The following is a 21,688-nucleotide window of genomic DNA, read 5'->3' as shown; positions in this document are numbered from 1 at the left end:
AAGCATGAACTTAAGCCCCACTCCACAATGTCCTAGGCCCATCATGACTCTGAGGAACTTGGACTTCAGCAGCTCTGGTTCTGCTTGGCCTCCTGACCCTAGAATGAAAGCATCCCTCCTCCCAATCCTTGTCTCTGGCTCTCACTGGGTCCGGGCTTACTAATGATGATGATGATGATGATAAGATTAAAATAGGCTGGGTGCGGTGGCTCACGCCTGTAATCCCAGCACTCTGGGAGGCTGAGGTGGGAGGATCACTTGAACCCAGGAGTTTGAGACCAGCCTGGGCAACACCGCAAAACCCCGTCTCTACTAAGTATTTTTTATTTTAATTAGCTGGGCGTGGTGATGCATACCAGTAATCTCAGCTACTAAGGAGACTGAGGTAGGAGGATCGCCTAAGCCTAGGAATTTGAGGCTGCAGTGAGTCGTGATTACACCACTGCACTCCAGCCTGGGTGACAGAATAAGACCCTGTCTCTGGGGGAAGAAAAAAAAAAGAGAGACTATCACAGCTGAGGAAACTGAGGCCCAGAGAGGTGAAGTCACTTGTCCAGCATTACGTAGCTCATAAAGGAGGAAACTGGGATCCAAACCCAGGCCCTATGGCCACCCAGCCTGGGCGTTCCTGCACTACCCTCTGTGTGCCTCTGTGCCACCGCTGACAGCAATGACGATTGGTGCTATTCTTTAAGGAATGTTTCCCATACCAACCGCTGAACCTACAAGTTGTTTAAGCCTCACAGGAACTCTCAATCACTCTCCTTTAAGAGATGTGGCAAAAAGAGGCATGGGTTTGCACAGGGCCTCTCCTCAAGGCCTCCTGACCCAGGCTGGGCTTTCCTCTCCAAGCCAGCCTGCCTCATCCAAACCTGTCCCAAGACCTCCCTGTGGGGACTGCCCAGCCCTCTCTCCAGGTAGGTGATAATGCCTTGTTTTCCAAAGGAAAAAATTGAAGCTCAGAGAGTTCGGGAAGTCACTTGTCCAAACTCCGACACAGGAAGAAGCCAAGCAGCAGAACTGGGTGAGAGTCCAGGGCAAAGCCTGTGCCCTCTCTGCCGCCTTGGTGAGAGCCTTATGCCGCCTGTGCATGGGCTCCTGGGAGTCTGGCAAGGGCCCCCAGTCCAGTAGGGTGAGGGGAGGGGCTGGCAAGGAAAGGAGTCCACATGGCCCTCAAGGCCGTTCCTACCTCTAAACCTTCACGATGGCCATGCATCGCCCCACTAGAAAGACTCCTTTCTCAAGTCAAATGCCTGCCTCCAAAGAGCTTTCTCAGGCCCTAAGCCCCCGCTCTCCTCCCCCAGATGCCAGCAGGGTGGGGGTTCAGGGAGAAGCCCTACCTGGGTGGGCTGATCTTGCGACCCCTCAGCCGCTTCTCCCGAAACTCTCTCCGCTGGCGTCGAGAGCGGCGTCCCTGGAGTAGGGTGGGTGCCAGGTTGGTGAGGGGGTGCCCTCCCTGTGACACACCCCTGTCCCCTTCCACTCCAGCCCAGACCTCACCGAGTACATGGCCTTCTCCTCCTCAAGAGCCTTGGCATGCTTGATGGCCTCTGCCTCCTCCTTGTCTTTCCGGAGCATCCTATAGAGGTGGGTGAGAATTAGGGTGGAGGATGCGGCAGGCCACAGGGTAAGGAGGACACAGACTGAGTCATCAGAGAAAGTGAGGGACCTGAGTCACCCCATGCCAGCCTGAGTTATCTTTCATTCAATGCCACTTATCAAGCACCCTCTGTGTGCCAGGTGCTATCTTAGGTATCAAGAACTCAGCACTGAAAAAAAAACAGAAATCCTCACCTGCACGGGCTTACATTCTAGGGGAGAAGATAATGAGCAAGGGAATAAAATGTGTGGTCCATTAGATGGTAGAGCAAAGGCAGAGGAAGCTGCAGTTTTCAAGAGGGAGCTCAGGGAAGCCACACAAAACAGGGTATCTAGAGAAAAACCTGGGGGAGCAAGCTGCAGACGTCCGAAGCGAACAGCAGACAGAGTGGCCCAGGGGCTGGCCCAGGCCTCTGCACTTGAGGAGCAAGGAGACCGTGCAGGCTGGGCAGCGGGGGATGGTGGCGGTCGAGAGGACCAGATGGGTAAGACCTTTCAGCCATGGTGAGGACACTGGATGTTCCTGAGGGAGGTGGGAGCCACAAAGGGCTCTGGGCAGAGGGTGCCGTGCTCAGGCTCCGTTTCTGGTTCACTGCCCAGTGAGCTGGGACCATTCTGTGTGGTCTTGTGAGCTCAGCAGGGGGTGTGGCTCAGGGTACAGGTACAACCAGCAACTGCCAGGATAAATAACCAGGGAATGAAGCCTCTCCACTAGAGGGCACTGTCCCCCAGCCTAGGAATCCCCAGAGCTTCAAAGAGTCAGATTCGCCCCAGGTCGCACTAAGTAGGGCAGGCTGGGTGACTTGGGTGCAGCCTGTTTCTGCACAGATGAAGTGGGGCCACGACCACCATAGGCTCAGGGACCTGCATGTGTAAAGTCCTGGGCCCAGGGCCAGGCACACAAATGCTCACAAACAGGATGGCTGTCAATACCGGGAGTAATAGTGAAATGCCAGGGTGGGGCCCACAGAATGGGTAGGGGTGTCAGCAGGCAGGCCTCACCTGACGAAGTCACCGTCGGCCATGCCATAAGTCGTGGCCTGTTTGTTGAGATCTGCCACCTGCTCCTGGTTCAATTCATCCACGTCCACCTCCACGTCTGCACCAAGAGAAAGGCTGTCAGGAGCCACGGCCGAGCGAGAGGACAGGGAAGAAGGGGCAGTGCTCCAGGAGGCGGGGATGATGGGGCGCCTGCCAGACTGAAGGACTCTTCAGGAAGGGATGGCATCAAGTCTGGCTCATCTTGGCATCCCCTAGGCTGGCACTGGGCTTGCCAGAGGTGAGCACAACACACAGTGGACAGAGGCAGCTCGGGGACAGGGCTTGAAGGGGCAGATGAACGGAGGAAGGGAAAGAGAAGGGAGAGATGGACGGATGGGTGGAGGGATGGATGAAGGGATGCAGGGATGGATGGATGGATGAATGGAATGGAGGCAAGGAAGGAAGGAGGGATGGGTGGATGGAGGGAGGGAGGAATGGATGAGTGAGACGTGTGGTGGGGTTGACGTGAGAGGGAGGACTGAACAGGGTCGGAAAGATGGCGGCTGGAGATCACGGTGGGTGGCAGGCAGGGTGTGGGTCACAGGTGTTTGGAAGCAGGGCGTGTGATAAGCCAGAGGAAGGAGGGCTGGGCGGAGGTCAATGTGTGGCTCTACAGAGTGTGAATAAAGAGCCAGCTACTGGGCTGAGCGCGGTGGCTCACGTCTGTAATCCCAGCACTTTGGGAGGCCGAGGCAAGTGGATCACGAGGTCAGGAGTTCAAGACCAGCCTGACCAATATGGTGAAACCCCCGTCTCTACTAAAAGTACAAAAATTAGCTGGGCGTGGTGGCGTGTGCCTTTAGTCTCAGCTACTTGGGAAGCTGAGGCAGGAGAATCACTTGAACCCAGGAGGTGGAGGTTGCAGTGAGCCAAGATCATGCCACTGCACTCCAGCCTGGTAACAGAGCAAGACTCCATCTCAAAAATAAATAAATAAATAAAAAGAGCCGGTTGCTGGAGTAAGTAAGAACCAGGATGAGAAAAACAGAGAGACTTGGGGGTGGTTTGATCAGTGGGAATCCAGAGGGGAGGTGAATGGCAGAGAGGAGGGTGAACAGATGCCTGGCGGATGGGGGCTGACTCTGTAAGAGGATGAACACTTCTTTTCCAGAGGAGGGAAGAGAGCAGGAGAGAGGGGCAAAGGCAGAGAGAGGCCGGCCCAAGTGGAGGAGAATGGAGCCAACACCTAGGAGGGGAAAAGATCATAGAAATAGCAGCCTAGAAATGAGAGATGAGTGAGGCAGAGGAAGGCCGGAACGGAGGAGGATAGGAGTGAGACAGGGGCAGCAGGAGGCTGGTGTGCCCTGGGGCCGGGGAGGGAGAGAGACACGGTTCGTAAGCACGGGGTGCCCCACAGAGGGTGAGGGACGAGACACAGAAACGATGCCCAGGGACTGCAGGTGGGGAGGGCAGAGAGGGGACCCCACCGATGTCGGGGATGACCTCATCTTCGTCCGAGTTGCTCTCCTCCTCGGCTGCTGACTCCTCCTCCTCTGGCTTTTCTGCCGCCTTCTCTACCTCGGCCACCGTGCTGTCCTCGTAGGTATAACCGATGGAAGCCTTCTTCTCTGCCAGCCTGAGAAAGGGGAGCTGGTGAGCCAGGGCCGTGCCCAGTGGAGATGAGGGCCCCAGGCTAGCCCCACACACCAGCCTCGAGTGCCACGGCCTCCTCCCCTCAGGCTCTCCCTCAGCCTAGGACCCTCTGCTCCTGCCCACACCCAGCTCCTCCCTCTTCCTCCACATCTGAGCTCTAGGGCCCCACCTGCCAAGAAGTCCTTGACTGGTACCCTAGGGTGGGTCAGCACTGTCCTGAGCTCCCCAGCCCTGCCTTTGTTGGGTCATCTCTGTTGGGGAAGGTCTGTCTCCCACCTAGACCATGAGTCCCACAAGGGCGCAGCCCAGAGTCCTCCTGAGCAGCCAGGTGCCCCAGCTTTGCCCTGAACAGAACAGGGCCTGAGCAGGATCCTGAGGCTGGGGCCGTGGACAAGGGCTGAAGTTTCCAAGAAGCTCCCAGTACAGTCCCATGGGACCCCTCCCAGTGGAGGAAGGCGGCAAGCAGTCAGGGGTAGCAGGAGGGAAGGTGTCACTGAGGGAGCTGCCCAGCCCCGAGCCAGGGCTCCAGGCTACCGTGCACCAGGGCAACAGCAGCTGGCCTGGAGGAGAGCTAAGCCCTGCAGAGGGAATAGCGTGTGTGAGGGCAGGAGGCCTGCGCTCATCAGACTGAGGTGGAGAAGAGAGAAGTGAGACTGCTTGGCCACTGCTCCTCAGAGGCAGCTGCTCCAGGATAAGGCCCGGGTCTCCCCAGCTACTCCTTGAGGGACGCGGCTTTAAGAAGCCTCTCTCCAGAGTGACATCAGCTAGGGCTGACTGCAAGCTCACTACATGGCAGGTGCTGGAATAGGTACTTCACAAGCCCCATCTCCTGCATGCCTCCCAACTCCAGGCAGTAGGGCCTCCTGCCAGCCCCATTTTACAGGGAAGCACAGCAAGGCTCAGACAATTCCCACTCAGGGCCTCACAGCCAGGACTCAAACCCAGGGCTGTCTCACCACAGGGCCTGCACCTCCCACCACTTCCCAAGCTGAAAATGCAACGCAGAGCCCTCGGCAAGCCGGGGCCCCCTGACAGGGCTTCTTCCTCTACACAGTTATTAATTGAGCACTGACTGTGTGCTGAACACCATCCTTGGTTTCGGGGAGACCCTGGTGGACAGGATGGAAGAGGCCATGCCTGGCTGGGGCTCCCAGCCCTCCTGCCTCAACCCCCTGCACCCCAGACCCCGACTCACTTCTTCTTCTCATCTTCGCTGGGTCTCTGGAGGCCTCCGTACAACTCGTCAATGTAGATCTGGTACAGGCACTGCTCCTCTGAGACTGCAGCAAACAAGAGACCCCAGGTCAGAGTGGGTTGGGGACACTAGGAATTCAGTGGGGGAACACAAGGGTGCGGTGGGGCAGGAAGACAGGTGCAACCCCAGTGCACCTTGGGGGGCAGTCACCACTTCCAGATAATCAAACTATGTCTGGTGGGACACAAGCAACTGCAGCAGAGCCTTGGACACACGACCTTGGTCAAGGGACTTAACACATCTGTGCCTCAGTTTCCTTTTCCGTAAAATGGGACCACGGGCAGAGTGAGTGCCTGGCCTGGTACTTGGGCACTCTACCACCATTCTCACTGTTTCTGGAGGCCTCTGGCTGGACCCTTCAGAACCATAACCTGCTCCTGAGTGCCACACGCCATTCTGACTGCACAGGTCACTCCACTGCATGCCTCTCTGTGGCTCATTTTAAGTTAGGTGTGGGCTGGGATAACCTGGGCTCTCCTGCACCCCCAACACCCAGCCTGGGGGACTCAACAATGTACCAGAGCCTTCCTGATCTTCCCTGCAGTGAGACACGTGTCCCTGACTCGCTGTGGGACAGTGGGTTGTAAGTCCCCTTCCTTCCTTCCCTCCCTAGGCCTCAGTTTTTCTTTTCTTATATTTTTAAGACAGAGTTTCACTCTTGTTGCACAGGCTGGAGTGCAATGGCGCGATCTTGGCTCACTGCAACCTCCGCCTCCCGGGTTCAAGCGATTCTCCTGCCTCAGCCTCCCCAGTAGCTGGGATTACAGGCAGGCGCCACCGTGCCCGGCTAATTTTGTACTTTTAGTACAGACAGGGTTTCTCCATATTGGTCAGGCTGGTCTCGAACTCCCGACCTCAGGTGATCCACCGCCTCAACCTCCCAAAGTGCTGAGATTATAGGCATGAGCCACCATGCCCGGCTGGCCTCAGCTTTTCTATCTGGAACAAGAGGTGGGCAGGCTGGCAGGCCAGAAGGGGATGTAGCACGGCCCTTCCTTGTTCTAGCAGATACCCCAATTTCTACTTGTTGTCTCCAAAGCCCAAAAGAGGCCCTGCTGACCCTGTCTTGCACAAGCGCCCTCGCTTTCCCTGCTCCAGCCACACGGGCCTTCTCTCTGCCCCTCCAGTGTGCCCACAGTCCTGGCTGACACAGGGCTTTGCACAGGCTGCTCTCAGCCTGGAATCCTGTGGCCTATCCGTGCCTCCCAGGGAGCTTCTATCCAGGACTTCTGTCCTATTTTTCTCAGAGAATGGCACACTGTCTGTCACATCACCTTGGTTTGCAATTGGCATCACTGACATTGAGTATGGAGCTGCTGCCCTCTCCCCTACCATTGCCACACCGCAGGTGTTCAATGACTGTTTGTGGAAGTGAATGAATAAATGCAGAGTGAGGCGAAACTAAGGGGAACCCTGGCTCTACCACCAGGAAGCCATGTGGCCTGGAATGATGGCAAAAACAGTATCAATTATAACACATGTCCCTGATTCTAAGGCCTCAGTGATCACTAGAATTTTGGCAGCCTCTGATTTTAGAAAATCAAAAAAGCATCTATCTTAGAAATAAACAAATACTGGACTAGCAAACCCACATGGAGGGCTGACTGTGCCAGGCTCGGTGCTGGGGTTTTATACACATCATCTCACTCAACTCTTACAACCACCCCATGCAACAAAATCAACACCACCACCCTTCTCGAGGAGGAAGCCGAGACCTGCCAGGTGGTAAGGGACAAACCCAGCAGAGAACTCCATCCTTCCCTTAACTCCACGGGGAATCCCAAGAAAGGGAATCTCAAGTCCTTCTTGGTAGGTGAGTTAGGAGCTTTCCATCAACAGGGAGCAGTGGTTAAGGACACGTGGAGAATCCCAGCTCCTTGGACAGGGTGTTCCCCCTCGACATTCTTGTCTGTAAAATGGGGTGACGGCCAGGCATGGTGGCTCACGCCTGTAATCCCAGCACTTTGGGAGGCTGAGGCGGGTGGATCACGAGGTCAGGAGTTTAAGACCAGCCTGGCCAAGATGGTGAAACCCCCGTCTCTACTAAAACTACAAAACTTAGCCGGGCATGGTGGCATGCGCCGGTAATCCCAGCTACTTGGGAGGCTGAGGCAGGAGAATCACTTGAACCCAGGAGGCGGAGGTTGCAGTGAGCTGAGATTGCGCCACTGCATGCCAGCCTGGGCAACAGAGTAAGACTCAATCTCAAAAAAAACAAAAAACCCCAAAACGGGGTGTCACCCCTACCTTGCTAGGTGGTTGTGCAGATGTAATGATAATACAGACAAAAAAGCCCAAGTCTGTTGGGGTCCAAACCTCCCTGGGCAAGCCCAGAGCAGCGAGAAGTTTCCCTGAGCCTCTGTTTCCTCATTTGGAAAATGACAATGGTGATAAGGCTGGGCTGGGAGAAAATTCCTGGACATACATGAACACTTGGCAAATTGTCAAATGCTGGCAAATATTCATTTAAATCAAGGAGAAATTTCCTTTTTAGAGCTCACAATCTGATCTGTGCGGGCAGAGTAAAATACACAGAGGTAAAAAATCTGTTCCTGGCTGAGCATAGTGGTTCATGTCTATAATCCCAGCAATTTGGGAGGCCAAGGCAGGAGGATCACTTGAGCCCAGGAGTTCAGACCAGCCTGGACAACACAGTGAGACCCCATCTTTCTAAATGCTTTTAAAAACGTATTCTTGGCTGGGGGTGGTGGCTCACACCTGTAATCCAGCACTTTGGGAGGCCAAGGTGAGCAGATCACCTGAGGTCAAGAGTTCGAGACCAGCCTGGCCAATATGGCGAAACCCCGTCTCTACTAAAAATACAAAAAACTAACTGGGGGTGGTGGCGGGCACCTGTAATCCCAGCTACTCAGGAGGCTGAGGCAGGATAATCACTTGAACCCAGGAGGCAGAGGTTGCAGTGAGCTGAGATCACACCACTGCACTCCAGCCTGGGCAACAAGAATGAAACTCCACCTCAAATAAATAAATAAATATAAATAAAATAAAAAAATAAAAATAAAAACATATTCTTGCTATTTTCTCTATTTTTTAAAGAAAAACGGACCACAGAGTCAGAAGGCATGGTATATGGACGTGACTCTGCTGGGAACAACCCATTCGGCAGACATCCCCTATACCAAATCTAGAAGGGGAAAGAGATGCAGGCAAAGTGAGTCTATCGTAGAGCTGGAGCCGGAACCCAAGGCCCTTTAGTAGAAAGTATGTGGATAAAACTTTTCTTCCCAAACCTATCTAGGTCTTCCAGGCTCCAGGCTCAAACCCCACACCCCACGTCCCCCTACAGATCACTCACTGCCGGCAAAGTCGTTCTGCACCAGGCCTCTGTAGCGCTCGTAGTTACACTTCCGTTCGTCCGACTCCTGTTCTGGGGAGCTTTAGGGAAGGGCGAGACCTTGAAATCAGAGAGAAGGAGTGGATCCCACCCCAAGCCAGCAGGAAGGGAAATGAGGCATCCCCCTCAGGCTCAGGGCGGTACCAAATAGGATCGGCTCCTAGGAAGGTGACAGGCAGGCTGGGAAAAGAACAGGGGCTCCTGGGTATGACACTGTGCCTGGCAACCCCCTGGGAGGTGGCTTACATGGTGGTGAGCAGAGGGGGGGTGTAGTCGGGGATGTGGTCCAGGTGGGCACGGACATCGAATCTGTCAATCATGTTGTTGGTGTCCCCCTGCCAGGGCATCCTGAAGTGGGAGGGGAGCAAGAAAGCAAGAACCTCAGGGTCCATACTGCCCAGGACACAAAGCACCTGCTCCCTGCCAGCTGAGGCTTAGAAGCCTGGCCCTCAGCCTGCTTTGGTCCCCATGCCATGACCCTCACCTCAACCCCCAGCTCTCAGTCCCTTCTGTTGCAAGCCTCCCTGAATCCACATTCAGGCTCCTGGGACCTGAAACAGGCCAGTCATCTGACTGCCCCTGGGGACACCAGGGCCCCATTTCTCAGAACCAAGCAATGGTGGGGAACTTGAACCAGGTCCTAGTGGGTATTTGAGGGGCGGGCCCCAGGCACCCTGAGACAGCTCGGGTCTGGCAACCTACTCTCTGCTTCCTCTGGGCCTCTGGCCCTGGCTCCACCCATTTCTAAGTCCTCCAACCATGACTGCTACTCTGGGGCCTCCACCCCAACCCCTGCTCATTGTTCTTACACCCTGTGACTATCACCTTCATATGCGGGTCACACCTTCCCTGCCTCTGAGTCCCCAAAGGTCTGTCCATACTTCAGTCTCTGCTCCACACTCTACACCACCCCAGGTCCGTTTTGACTCCCAGAATTCAGACACTCCCCTGCCTTCCATATCAGTCTTACATATTAACAGGGCTCTCAGCGGCCAGGGCGACTGCAGAATCCAGGTGCACCTTGCAAGCTCGGCCATGTACCTGCAGGAACTGGGCTGGGTCCTTCTTCTGCAGGGGTAAACAGGACTGAGGTCACCACCCAACAGAGCTCCAAACCCCACCCCCTCACACACAACCGAGCTTAGCAGCAAGCTCACTTCTTTTTTTTTTTTTTTTTTTTTTGAGATGGAGCCTCACTCTGTCGCCCAGGCTGGAGTGCAGTGGTGCTGTCTCGGCTCACTGCAAGCTCTGCTTCCCAGGTTCACGCCATTCTCCTGCCTCAGCTTTCTGAGTAGCTGGGACTACAGGCGCCCGCCACCATGCCCGGCTAATTTTTTGTGTTTTTAGTAGAGACAGGGTTTCACTGTGTTAGCCAGGATGGTCTTGATCTCCTTACCTTGTGATCCACCCGCCTCAGCCTCCCAAAGTGCTGGGATTACAGGCATGAGTCACCGCGCCCGGCCTGCAGCAAGCTCACTTCTAAGGTCAAGTGGGCCATACCTCAGAGGTGAACCAACCTGCTAACCTTTAGAAATAAGGGAATTGGCTAGGCATGGTGGCTCACGCCTGTAATCTCAACACTTTGGGAGGCCAAGGCAGGCAGGTCATCTGAAGTCAGGAGTTCCAGACCAACATGGCGAAACCCAGGCTCTACTAAAAACACAAAAAATTAGCTGGGCGTGGTGACACATGCCTGTAATCCCAGCTACTTGGGAGCCTGAGGCAGGAGAATCGCTTGAACCTGGGAGGCAGAAGTTGCAGTGAGCTGAGATTGTGTCACCGCACTCTAGCCTGGGCAACAGAGCAAGACTCCATCTCAAAAAGAGAAAAAAGAAACTGAAGAAATAAGCTATTGGTTCCTCTCGAGGTGGTGGCCCAATCTTCTGCATAGCCAGTACGAAGACCTCGCTCTCTAAAATATCAGCCCCCTTAACTCTTCACCTCCCATCCTCAGGGCCGTTCATTTAGAGACTGGTGTGGACACTTCAGCCTGGACCAGACTGCATCCGCACATGGAGAGATGACCAACATCATTAGCCATCAGGGAAATGACAATCAGAACCACAAGATACCACTTCACCCGTACTAGGCTGGCTGACATGGAAAGGACAGACTGTAACAAGCAGTGGGTCGGGCACAGGGGCTCATGCCGGTAATCCCAGCACTTTGGGAGGCCGAGGCAGGCGGATCACCTGAGGTCAGGAGTTCGAGACCAGCCTGGCCAACATGGTGAAACCCTGTCTCTACTAAAAATACAAAAAAATTAGCCAGCCATGGTGGCAGGCGCCTGTAATCCCAGCTATTTGGGAGGCTGAGGCAAGAGAATCGCTTGAACCCAGGAGGTGGAGGTAGGTTGCAATAAGCAGAGATCACACTGGTGCACTCCAGCCCAGGGGACAAGAGCGAGACTCCATCTCCAAAAACAAAAAATAAAACAAAACAAAACACAAGTAGTGACAAGAATATAGAGAAATCAGGATCTTCAACTGGAGTGCAATGGTGCGATATCAGCTCACTGCAACCTCCACCTCCCAGGTTCAAGCGATTCTCCTGCCTCAGCCTCCTGAGTAGCTGGGATTACAGGCATGCGCCACCATGCCCAGCTAATTTTGTATTTTTAGTAGAGATGGGGTTTCTCCATGTTGGTCTGGCTGGTCTTGAACTCTCGACCTCAGGTGATCCGCCTGCCTTGGCCTCCCAAAGTGCTGGGATTACAGGCATGAGCCACTATGCCTGACCTACTACTTGTTATAGTCTGTCCTTTCCATGTCAGCCAGCCTAGTGTGGGTGAAGTGGTATCTTGTGGTTCTGACTGGCATTTCCCTGATGGCTAATGATGTTGGTCATCTTTCAATGTGTGGATGCAGTCTGGTCCAGGCTGGGCTCTGCCTCCAGGAGATTTGCTGACACATGTTGGGCCGCACCCCACCCCCCACCCCACTCCCAACCACTCAGCCCTCACAGGTGCTGGCCTGTCCCTCTCTGACTTCTTCCCTCCCCTACTCTGCTCCAGGCACACAGGCCCTCACCTCACGCCATTCCTTGGGCATTCCAGATGTGCCCCGTGCTTCTGCTCGGACCTCTGCGCTTCTGCTCCCCCGTTTATTTCAGATCTCCTCCTAAAAGCCGTCCTCAGTGACTCTATCTAAATAGCTCCCCACTTATCTACCCCAGCTCCTTCACTCTGTGGCTTTATTGAGAAGTAATTCATATACCACACAATTCACTCACTTAACTCCACTTGTTTTCTTTTGAGCACCCGCTACCACCTCCCACTGGACCTAATATTCATTCATCACCTTTCTCCCATGTTAGAACGTAATTCCCAGGAGGCAGGGCTCTGTTTTGGCTGCTATATCCCTAAAGCCTAGAACAGGGCCTGGCCCACAGCAGGCGCTTGAGAACACCCAATGAAGGAGACAGGAATAATCCTTACTAACAGATGAAGACTCTGAGCCCCTTCAGGAAAAAAACACCAGCTCCAAGTTTCCAAGCTCCTGCACATCCTCGCTCTGTCTCCATCTCAGCCCTCAGCCGGCAGATGAAAAGGTGCAGTCCGGGCTGAAGGAGCTGAGTCACTCACCAGGACCACAGCTAATACCTGGCTAGTTTCAACCCCGCACTCACTATGTGCCAGGTGCTGGGCTGCTGTGACTCTCATTTCACACCTAAAGAAACTGAGTCTAAGGAACACTCAAGACCACAGGCCCAGCGAGGTGGCGCTGCTGGAGTCCAGCTACTCATGCTGCACCTCGCCTGCCTCCCTCGATTCCTTAGCTGATTCCTCAGCTGGGGCCACACAGCGCACCCAGCTCCCTCTGCCCTGGGACAAGCCAGCCAAGTCCAAGGCCAAGATCCCATCATACTCCTGAGGCTGCTCCAGGCCAAATGCCCAGTTCCCACAGCCAGGACTCATGGGACACTGTTTGCAGGACAGAATTTGGCAGGTACAGGGAAGCTACTGGCAGGGTCAGCTTCACAGAAAGGAATAAGCACTGAGCCGGGAGTAAACACCTGGAGTCCAGAGCCTGGTTCTGTTGGGAGATTCTGGAAAAGTCAATGAACCCTACTAAAAACCAGGCACTGTTTTATGTGCACTGTCTCACTCGAATGTCCCAACCATGGAAGAAACATACTATTCTTTTTCTTTTTTTGAAACAGAGTCTTCGCTCTGTCACCCAGGCTGGAGTGCAATGGCGCAATCTCGGCTCACTGCAACCTCTGCCTCCCAAGTTCAAGGGATTCTCCTGCCTCAGCTTCCCGAGTAGCTGGGATTACAGGTGCCCGTCACCACGCTCGGCTAATTTTGGTATTTTTAGTAGAGACGGGGTTTCACCATGTTGGCCAGGCTGGTCTCGAACTCCTGACCTCGTGATCCGCCGCCTTGGCCTCCCAAAGTGCTGGGATTACAGGCATGAGCCACCACGCCCAGCTGGTACTATTCTTATGCCCATGTTACAGATGAGTAAACTGAGGCTCAAAGCCATGGGGTCCACCTGCCTGACATTAGGAATAAGCAGAACTAGGATTTGAACCCAGATGGGCCTGACTACAAAATCTGCTTCTTTTTATTTATTTGCTTTTTAAGAGTAATTTTTTGTTTGTTTGTTTTGAGACAAGAGTTTCACTCTTGTTGCCCAGGCTGGAGTGCAATGGCATCATCTCGGCTCACTGCAACCTCCGCCTCCCGGGTTCAAGTGATTCTCCTGCCTCAGCCTCCCGAGTACAGGCATGCACCAACCTGCCTGGCTAATTTTTTGTATTTTTAGTAGAGATGGGATTTCACCACGTTGGCCAGGCTGGTCTTCAACTCCTGACCTCAGGTGATCTGCCTGCCTCAGCCACCCAAAACGCTGGGATTACAGGTGTGAGCCACCACATCTGGCCAAGAATAATTTTTTTATTGTGGTAGAAAACATTTACCATCTTAACATTTTTAAGTGTACAGTACAGTAGTAGTAACTACATCCACCCTGGGGTGCAACAGAGCTTTAGAACTTTTTAAATCTTACAAAACTGAAACAAAACTGAACTTCCCCTTTCCTCCTCCCCCCATCCCTGTCAACCTGCACTGTATTTTCTTTTTCTGAGGGTTTGACTTTTCTTTTAGGTTTTTTTTTCTTTACCAAAAATACAGAAGGTTTCACGAATTTTTGTGTCATCCTTGCACAGCGGCCATGCTAATCCCTGTATCGTTCCAATTTTAGTATATGTGCTGCCGAAGTGAGCTCCCTTCCTCCCTTCCTCTCTCTCTTTTTTTTTTTTTTTTTTGAGATGGAGTCTTGCTCTGTCACCCAGGCTGGAGTACAGTGGTGTGATCACAGTTCACTGCAGCCTGGAACTCCTGGGCTCAAGCAAGGTTTAACTATTTTAGATACTTATCAGCGGATCATACAATACTGTCTTTTTGCGACTGGCTTATTTCACTTAGCATAACATCTTCAGGGCTCATCGATATTGTAGCATAGGACAGGGTTTCTTTCTTTTTTAAGATTGAATAATATTGCATTATGTGTAGAGACCACATTTTCTTTCTCAATGTATCCCTCAATGGACATTTAGCTTGCGTCCACCTCTTGGCTATTGCTAATAATGCTGTAATGAACATAAGTGTATAAGTACCTCTTCAAGATCCAAAATCCACTTTTTTTTTTTGGAGACAGAGTTTCGCTCTTGTTGTCCAGGCTGGGCTGCAATGGCGTGATCTAGGCTAACCACAATCTCTGCCTCCCGGGTTCAAGCCATTCTCCTGCCTCAGCCTCCCAGGTAGCTGGAACTGCAGGCATGTGCCACAACGCCCAGCTAATTTTGTATTTTTAGTAGAGATGACGTTTCTCCATGTTGGTCAGGCTGGTCTCGAACTCCTGACCTCAGGTGATCTGCTTGCCTCAGCCTCCCAAAGTGTTGGGATTACAGGCGTGAGCTACCGCACCCGGCCCAAAACCAACTCTTAACCACTGGATTATCCTGTCTCTAGGATCAGATTGTGTCAGAGGAGTTCATGAAGTTATTCATTCATTCATTCAACTGTTAAGCAGACCTTGTGCTAGGGTATGGCAGTAACTGAGATAGCCCTGGCCCTGCCCTCATGGGCTCACAGTCCAGTGTGGGACACAGACTTGTCCCCATACAAGGACAACCTAGAGTGGACAGCGCTGAGATGGGGGCCCACAGGGGGAACACCTGACCCAGACTTGGGGGTCAGTCTGGAGCTTCCTGGAGGAGGCGACGCCTGAGCTGCGACCTGTTTACTTCTTATTTCCGTATCAACAGAGGATTCTGTTTCTTTATCCAAACCACTGATTAAAAAGGAAAGTTGACAAGGACAGAAGCAATGACAGAACCGGAGTCTGCTTGGGACTGAAGACAGGGAGAGAAAGCAGGCACCAACGACAAATCAGGAAGACAGAAACCAACTGCATCTGGACATACTCATTCAGCCTGCCACAATCTACTGCAGCTTCACTGACACTCGCTCCACAGCCTCTGCTCTCAGCCCAAGACTGAGATGAGAGTCCCCTCCTCAAAGCAGCCATCAGCCACGGCCCAGCCATACTCCACAGCTTGGCAGCCCAGATCGGAATGCAGGTCACGTTCACATACAGGGACAAAGGCCGCTTGTACAGGCCTGCACCACAAAGCACCCATAGACATTGGTTCTTTGAGCTCTTCCCCATTACCCAGTGAGAGGGGTTGGTCGTCACCACTGTCCTGAGGGGGAATACAATGCAGCAAGCTCCCCTGCTAACAGGGAGGGGGCCTGGAGTCTCAGCTCCAGCCTTCCTTCCTCTGCACCATCCCTCCACCTGGATCCAAACTCCAGCTCTATCAGCAACAGTAATGTCAATAACAAGAGCTAATATTTACTGAGCGATAGCGACGCTGGCCAGGCTGCTCTCAGTGGTCCATGTGTCCAACACTCCAACAACATCGAAGGACGTGCTCTTGTCTCCACTGTTAGTGGCAAACCATTAATTGGCAACCAACATCTATTCCCTTTGCTACAACAGTAACAGAACTCCAAATATATCTGGTCAGGGCGACCCAAAATAAAGTCTACACCTCTTAGCCTTCCTCACAGCTGTTCATAAGACTACTTCCTGGTCAGCAGGGGAGGAGTGGAAATGTTACGGGAAAACATCCAGAAACTTTTTTTTTAAAGACAGGGTCTTATTTTCCCACTCAGGCTGGAGTGCAGTGGTACAATCACAGCTCACTGCAGCCTCCACCTCCTGGGTTCAAGAGATTCTCCCACCTCAGCCTCTTGAGGAGCTGGGACCACAGATGCACGCCACCATGCCCGGCTAATTTTTGTATATTTTGGTATAGACAGGGTTTCACCATGTTGTCCAGGCTGTTCTCGAACTCCTGGGCTCAAGCAGTCCTCCTGCCTCGGCCTCCCGAAGTGCTGGGATTACAGGCGTGAGCCACCGCACCTGGCCTAGAAACTTTCTCAACAAATGGCATGAGCGCTTTGCCCCTTTTCCTCCCTTTTTCCTCCCTGCTGGATAGAATGAAGACATGATGGCCAGAGCCTCTTAGACCTTGATGCAACACTAGGAAGAGAAGCTGTGCCCAGGAGAACAAAACAGAAGCGGCTTAGGTCCCCGAGCTAACTGGCTACCTCTTGGCTTTTCTGTGGCTAAGAAATAAACATCTATCTTGTTTAAGCCACTGATGGATGCTCTAGGTTTGTTAGAGCCAAAGCTGATTGTCCATGTGACATCCTTTCACATGTGGAAGAGGAAATGGGCTCAGGGAGGCAGTCACTTGCCCACGTCACACTATAGATAAGTGGGATCGCTAGAATTTGAACCCAGAGCCCCATGACTCCCAAATTCTAAGGACTAACCATGATGGGATCTCACCTCCTGGCTGTGTTGCCTTGGGCAAGTCACCTCACCTTTCTTTTTTGAGACAGGGTCTCACTCTGTCACCCAGGTTCCAGTACAGTGGTGCAATCACAGCTCACTGTAGCCCCACCCTCCCAGGTCTCATCTTGCCTCAGCCTCCCAAGTAGCTGGGACCACAGGCGCATGCCACCAAACCTGGCTAATTTTTTTTTATTATTTTTTGCAGAGATGGGGTCTTGCTATGCCTCATCTTTTTGAACCTCTATTTCTGCATGATAAGGCGCAGGTGAAAAGCTTAGAGAGGTTAAGGGTCAGAGACTGGGTTATAGTGCCAGCTCTGCCCTCATGCTATGTGACTGTAAGCCACGTATCTCTGTGCTCCAGTTTTGTCCTCTGTAAAATGGAAATAGTAAGAACCACCTCCTAGTCTTGGGTGTGGCTTTGATGAAGCGGAGACACAAGCCAAGTAGTTAGCACAGTGGTTACCAGATAACTGCTCAACAGCGTTAGCTGTTATCGTGGCATCACCTTTAACACAGGCATGATCAATACCTACCTCGCAGGCCTGTTCAGAGGACTACTATGCCAAGCTGGTGAGCACTGGGTCTGGCGCACCATGGGCCCTTAATAAATGGCAGCTAGGCTGGGTGTGGTGGCTCACACCTATAATCCCAGCACTTTGGGAAGCCAAGGCAGGCGGATCACTTGCAGTCAGGAGTTTGAGACCAGCCTGGCCAATATGGTGAAACCCTGTCTCTATTAAAAATACAAAAATTAGCCGGGCGTGGTGGTGGGCACCTATAGTCCCAGCTGCTTGGGAGGCTAAGGCAGGAGAATTGCTTGAACCCGGAAGGCGGAGGTTGCACTGAGCCGAGATCGTGCCACTGCACTCCAGTCTGGGCGACAGAGCCAGACTCCATCTCAAAAAAAAAAAGGTAGCTATTCATTCCTGAGTGCTGTGTTCCTAGGCCACTTCTGGGGCCTCAACTATGATCAACAGAGACCCAGGCCTTGCCTTCATGATCACATCTTTCTGACACTATCGGAGATGAGTTCTCCGTTTAGCCCCGTGGTTCCTTCCTGGGTGGCAGAGGTAAGCAAGGAGCTCTCAGAGCTTCCTCTTCTCTGCTGAGTGGAAGTAAGAGCGGTCTCTGTCTCACAGGTGACTGTGGGGATTCAAAAAAAATCCTGCATCTCTCACATGGCCTGGGGGTGCCTGCGAAGGATCAATTAAATGGTTAATTACTATTGTTAATATTGTTTTATTCATCTATTCTTTCAAACCATATTTGATGGACCCAACCCTAGGGTACAAACGTGACCCAAATATAATTAGTCCCCAGTCTCACAGAGCTGGGTATGTGCATATACGTATGAATGGATAAAATTTTTTTTTTTTTTTTTTTTTGGGACGGAGTCTCGCTCTGTCGCCCAGGCTGGAGTGCAGTGGCGCTATCTCGGCTCACTGCAAGCTCTGTCTCCCGGGTTCATGCCATTCTCCTGCCTCAGCCTCCTGAGTAGCTGGGTGTACAGGTGCCTACCACCACGCCCAGCTAATTTTTTGTATTTGTAGTAGAGACGGGACACACACACACACACACACACACACACACACACACACACACAAAGTATTCCTTATCTGAAGTGCTTGGGATCAGAAGTGCTTCAGATTTTTTCAGATTTTGGAATATTTGTCTATTCATAATGAGATATCTTAGGGATGGCACCCAAGTCCAAAGACCAAATTCATTTATACTTTATAAGCACAGCCTGAAGGTAACTGTATACAATATTTTAAATAATTTTGTGCATGAAACAAAGTTTGTGTAAAGTACTTATATGTGAAACTTTCCACTTATAGTGGGGCATCATGTCAGTATGCAGAAAGTTTCAGATTTTGGAGCTAGCCGGGCGTGGTGGCTCACGCCTGTAATCCCAGCACTTTGGGAGGCCGAGGCAAGCAAATCACTTGAGGTCAGGAGTTCAAGACTAGCCTGACCAACATGGTGAAACCCTGTCTCTACCAAAAGTGCAAAAATTAGCCAGGCATAGTGGCACATGCCTATAATTCCAGCTACTCAGGAGGTTGAGTGAGGCAGGAGAATAGCTTGAACCTGGGGGGTGGACGTTACAGTGAGCTGACATCATGCCACTGCACTCCAGCCTGGGCGACTAAGCAAGACTCTGCCTCAAAAAAAAAAAAAAGATTTTGGAGCATTTTGGATTTTGAATTAGGGATGTTCAACCTGTGTATGCGTATGCGTGTGCGTGTGTGTATACATACATACATATATATATATATAAATTTTATTTTTGAGATGGAGTCTCACTCTGTTGCCCAGGCTGGAGAGCAATGCAACCTATGCCTCCCGGGTTCAAGCAATTCTCCTGCCTCAGCCTCCCGAGTAGCTGGGATTACCATTTACTCCTGTATTACTGCCCCAGCCTCTTCCCTGGTCTGCTGGCCTCCAGTCCTGGCTCCTCCAGTCTGTCCTCCCTAGAACAGTCCAAGAGGCCTTTCTAAAGCACAAAACTGACCCTGTCCCTTCGTTGCTCAGAGCACCTCTATGGCTCCTAAGTGCCCTTGAGAGAAAGCCCAGGCTCCTCACCACCTCCAGCTAATTTTTGTATTTTTAGTAGAGACGAGGTTTCATCATGTTAGCCACGCTGGTCTCAAACTCTTGACCTGAGGTGATCCACCTGCCTTGGCCCCCAAAATGCTGGGATTACAGGCGTGAGCCACCACACCAGGCCCATGTATGTGTACCTTAAGTGTGTTAAATTCCACAAAGGGGAAGGAAAGGGAGCTATGATTATGGCATTTTTAGAGGACACCTGACTGAGCTTGGGAAACAAGACTTCTCTGAGGACTGAGATCTGACAGATAAGCAGTAGTTAACCAGGTATGGGAAGAGCTCATACAAAGGTCCTGTGGCTGGGGAGCGCTTGGGTCAGTGGAGGAATAGCAAGGAGGCCAAAATGACTTGTGCAAAGGAACAAGGCAGAGTGTGGGATGGTGTGAGTCTGGAGGAAGGGCAAAGGCCAGGCCATGCAGGACCCTAAAGGCCACAGTGAGGAGCCTGGGCTTTCTCTCAAGGGCACTGAGGAGCCATAGAGGTGCTCTGAGCAACGAAGGGACAGGGTCAGTTTTGTGCTTTAGAAAGGCCTCTTGGACTCTTCTAGGAAGGACAGACTGGAGGAGCCAGGACTGGAGGCCAGCAGACCAGGGAGGAGGCTGGGGCAGTAATACAGGAATAACTGGGAAAGGTCTATATAAATGTCATCTGACAGGAACACTGAACCTAGAAAACAGGTGCCATTTCAAGCTGGGATCCCAAGGATACACAGGAGTTAAACAGGTGAGGGGGGGTAATACAGGCCAAAGCCCTGTGGTGGCAGAAATAGAAAGCCAGTGGAGCTGTCCAAGTATGAAGCTGAGTGGTCAGACCACAAGGGTCTTTTAGGCCAGGGATAGTTTGGTCTTCCCCGCAAAAACAACTGAAGCATCAGACAGGAGAGGGAAGTGGTCAGGTTTCACTTAATATTCACTCCTTTTTTTTTGAGACAGTCTTTTTTTTTTTTTTTTTGAGACAGAGTCTCGCTGTCGCCCAGGCTGGAGTGCAATGGTGCTATCTCAGCTCACTGCAGGCTCCGCTCCGCCCCCCTCCCCGGTTCACACCATTCTCCTGCCTCAGCCTCCCGAGTAGCTGGGACTACAGGCGCCCACCACCTCACCTGGCTAATTTTTTGTATTTTAATAGAGATGGGGTTTCACCGTGTTAGCCAGGACGGTCTCGATCTCCTGACCTTGTGATCTGCCCACCTCGGCCTCCCAAAGTGCTGGGATTACAGGCGTTGAGTCTTGCTCTGTCACCCAGGCTGGAGTTCAGTGGCACAATCTCCATGCACTACAGCCTCCTCCTCCCAGGCTCAAGCAATTCTCGTGCGTCAGCCTCCCAAGTAGCTGGGACTACATGCACACACCACTAAGCCTGGCTAATTTTTGTATCTTTAGTAGAGATGGGGTTTCACCCTTTTGGCCAGGCTGGTCTCGAACTCGTGACCTCAGGTGATCCACTTGGGATTACAGGCGTGAGCCACTGTGCCAGGCCAACTTAATACTCACTCCTATTGTGTGCCAAGCCAAATCTCAAGAGTGACTGAGCTCTTCTGGGAATGGGGAACACATCAATAGGCGAAACAGACATTCTGGAGGTGGCCAGTCTAACGTCAGGACTGCTCTGAGGGTTACAGAGACTTCCCTTTTTCTTGCTAACACCGGATCGGCACTGGGAGGCCACACCAAACGACACAGTATGCTACAACAAACAGAAGCCCTTGGGATCCCACCAATGATTATCCTCAAGAAAAGATTAATGAATATACTCCTGAGGAAATGAGCCTCTTGTCTTGACATACTTCCAAGCCCAGATTTTACCAGGATGACCAGCTGTGCCCCCCAACCCAGCGTCCCTCACCCCAGACAAAAGGCCAGTTACTCACGATCTTTTCATAATACTCCCGTCTCCGCTCCGCCCTCTTCTTGTAGTCGACCATCATGCCTCGAAGCTTCCGCTCATGCTTCCGAGCCTCGTGCCACATTGTGGTGAGGCCAAGCCTGGGGCCTCAACCTGAGGGATGAAGGGACCAGGAAAGTCAGATGGTCTGTGAAACCCGTATGGGCAGAATCAAAGTCATCTAACAAGTTGGTGGCAGAGTCGATCCCAAACAACATATCTCTTAGCTTCAGGGAGCAGAAGTGAAGCTGCAGAACAGTATGCCAGATGTTCAAGTCCATCCCTAACAACTTCGATCTAGAAGCTTGGGCATTCTGAAAAACCCTTAGGTGATTCTGAGGTGAGCATCACTGGGAAAGGGGTGTCCTAGATTCCACGCGCTGGAGTCGGGAATGAAAGGTTTTGAAACATCAGCAGTGTTTGAAGTAGGGTCAGAAGGCAAACCCTGAGCACTTAAGGCTGGAGCTCAAGAGAA

The 21,688-nt window shown here is 52.3% G+C and overlaps 1 protein-coding gene and 1 non-coding gene across 4 annotated transcripts in view; both read right to left on the bottom strand.

Annotated features, from left to right (window-relative positions):
- CLASRP (CLK4 associating serine/arginine rich protein) overlaps positions 1-21,688 on the bottom strand; it is a 32,069-nt gene that overhangs the window by 8,948 nt on the left and 1,433 nt on the right. For all 3 annotated transcript variants that reach the window (XR_004667736.3, XR_611621.4, XM_003817530.6), the window contains exons 2-10: positions 21,200-21,327; positions 9,814-9,911; positions 9,090-9,191; positions 8,805-8,884; positions 5,429-5,513; positions 4,068-4,216; positions 2,602-2,698; positions 1,501-1,579; positions 1,341-1,414 (exon numbers count right to left, since the gene is read on the bottom strand). Coding sequence is in view for 1 of the 3 variants with exons in the window: in XM_003817530.6 (XP_003817578.1) it covers positions 1,341-1,414; positions 1,501-1,579; positions 2,602-2,698; positions 4,068-4,216; positions 5,429-5,513; positions 8,805-8,884; positions 9,090-9,191; positions 9,814-9,911; positions 21,200-21,298 (863 nt within the window). In the remaining 2 variants the exon portion in view is untranslated. The remainder of the gene's footprint in view (positions 1-1,340; positions 1,415-1,500; positions 1,580-2,601; positions 2,699-4,067; positions 4,217-5,428; positions 5,514-8,804; positions 8,885-9,089; positions 9,192-9,813; positions 9,912-21,199; positions 21,328-21,688) is intronic.
- LOC112437938 (U6 spliceosomal RNA) lies at positions 13,971-14,074 on the bottom strand. The gene has a single exon (XR_003026440.1). It is a non-coding gene; the product is annotated as a U6 spliceosomal RNA (small nuclear RNA).

The sequence above is a fragment of the Pan paniscus genome, chromosome 20 (assembly GCF_029289425.2).
Source record: "Pan paniscus chromosome 20, NHGRI_mPanPan1-v2.0_pri, whole genome shotgun sequence".
NCBI classification, from domain to species: domain Eukaryota; kingdom Metazoa; phylum Chordata; class Mammalia; order Primates; family Hominidae; genus Pan; species Pan paniscus.
The sequence above is the reverse complement of the archived record's forward strand: the minus strand, read 5'-3'. Positions and strand labels throughout refer to the sequence as shown.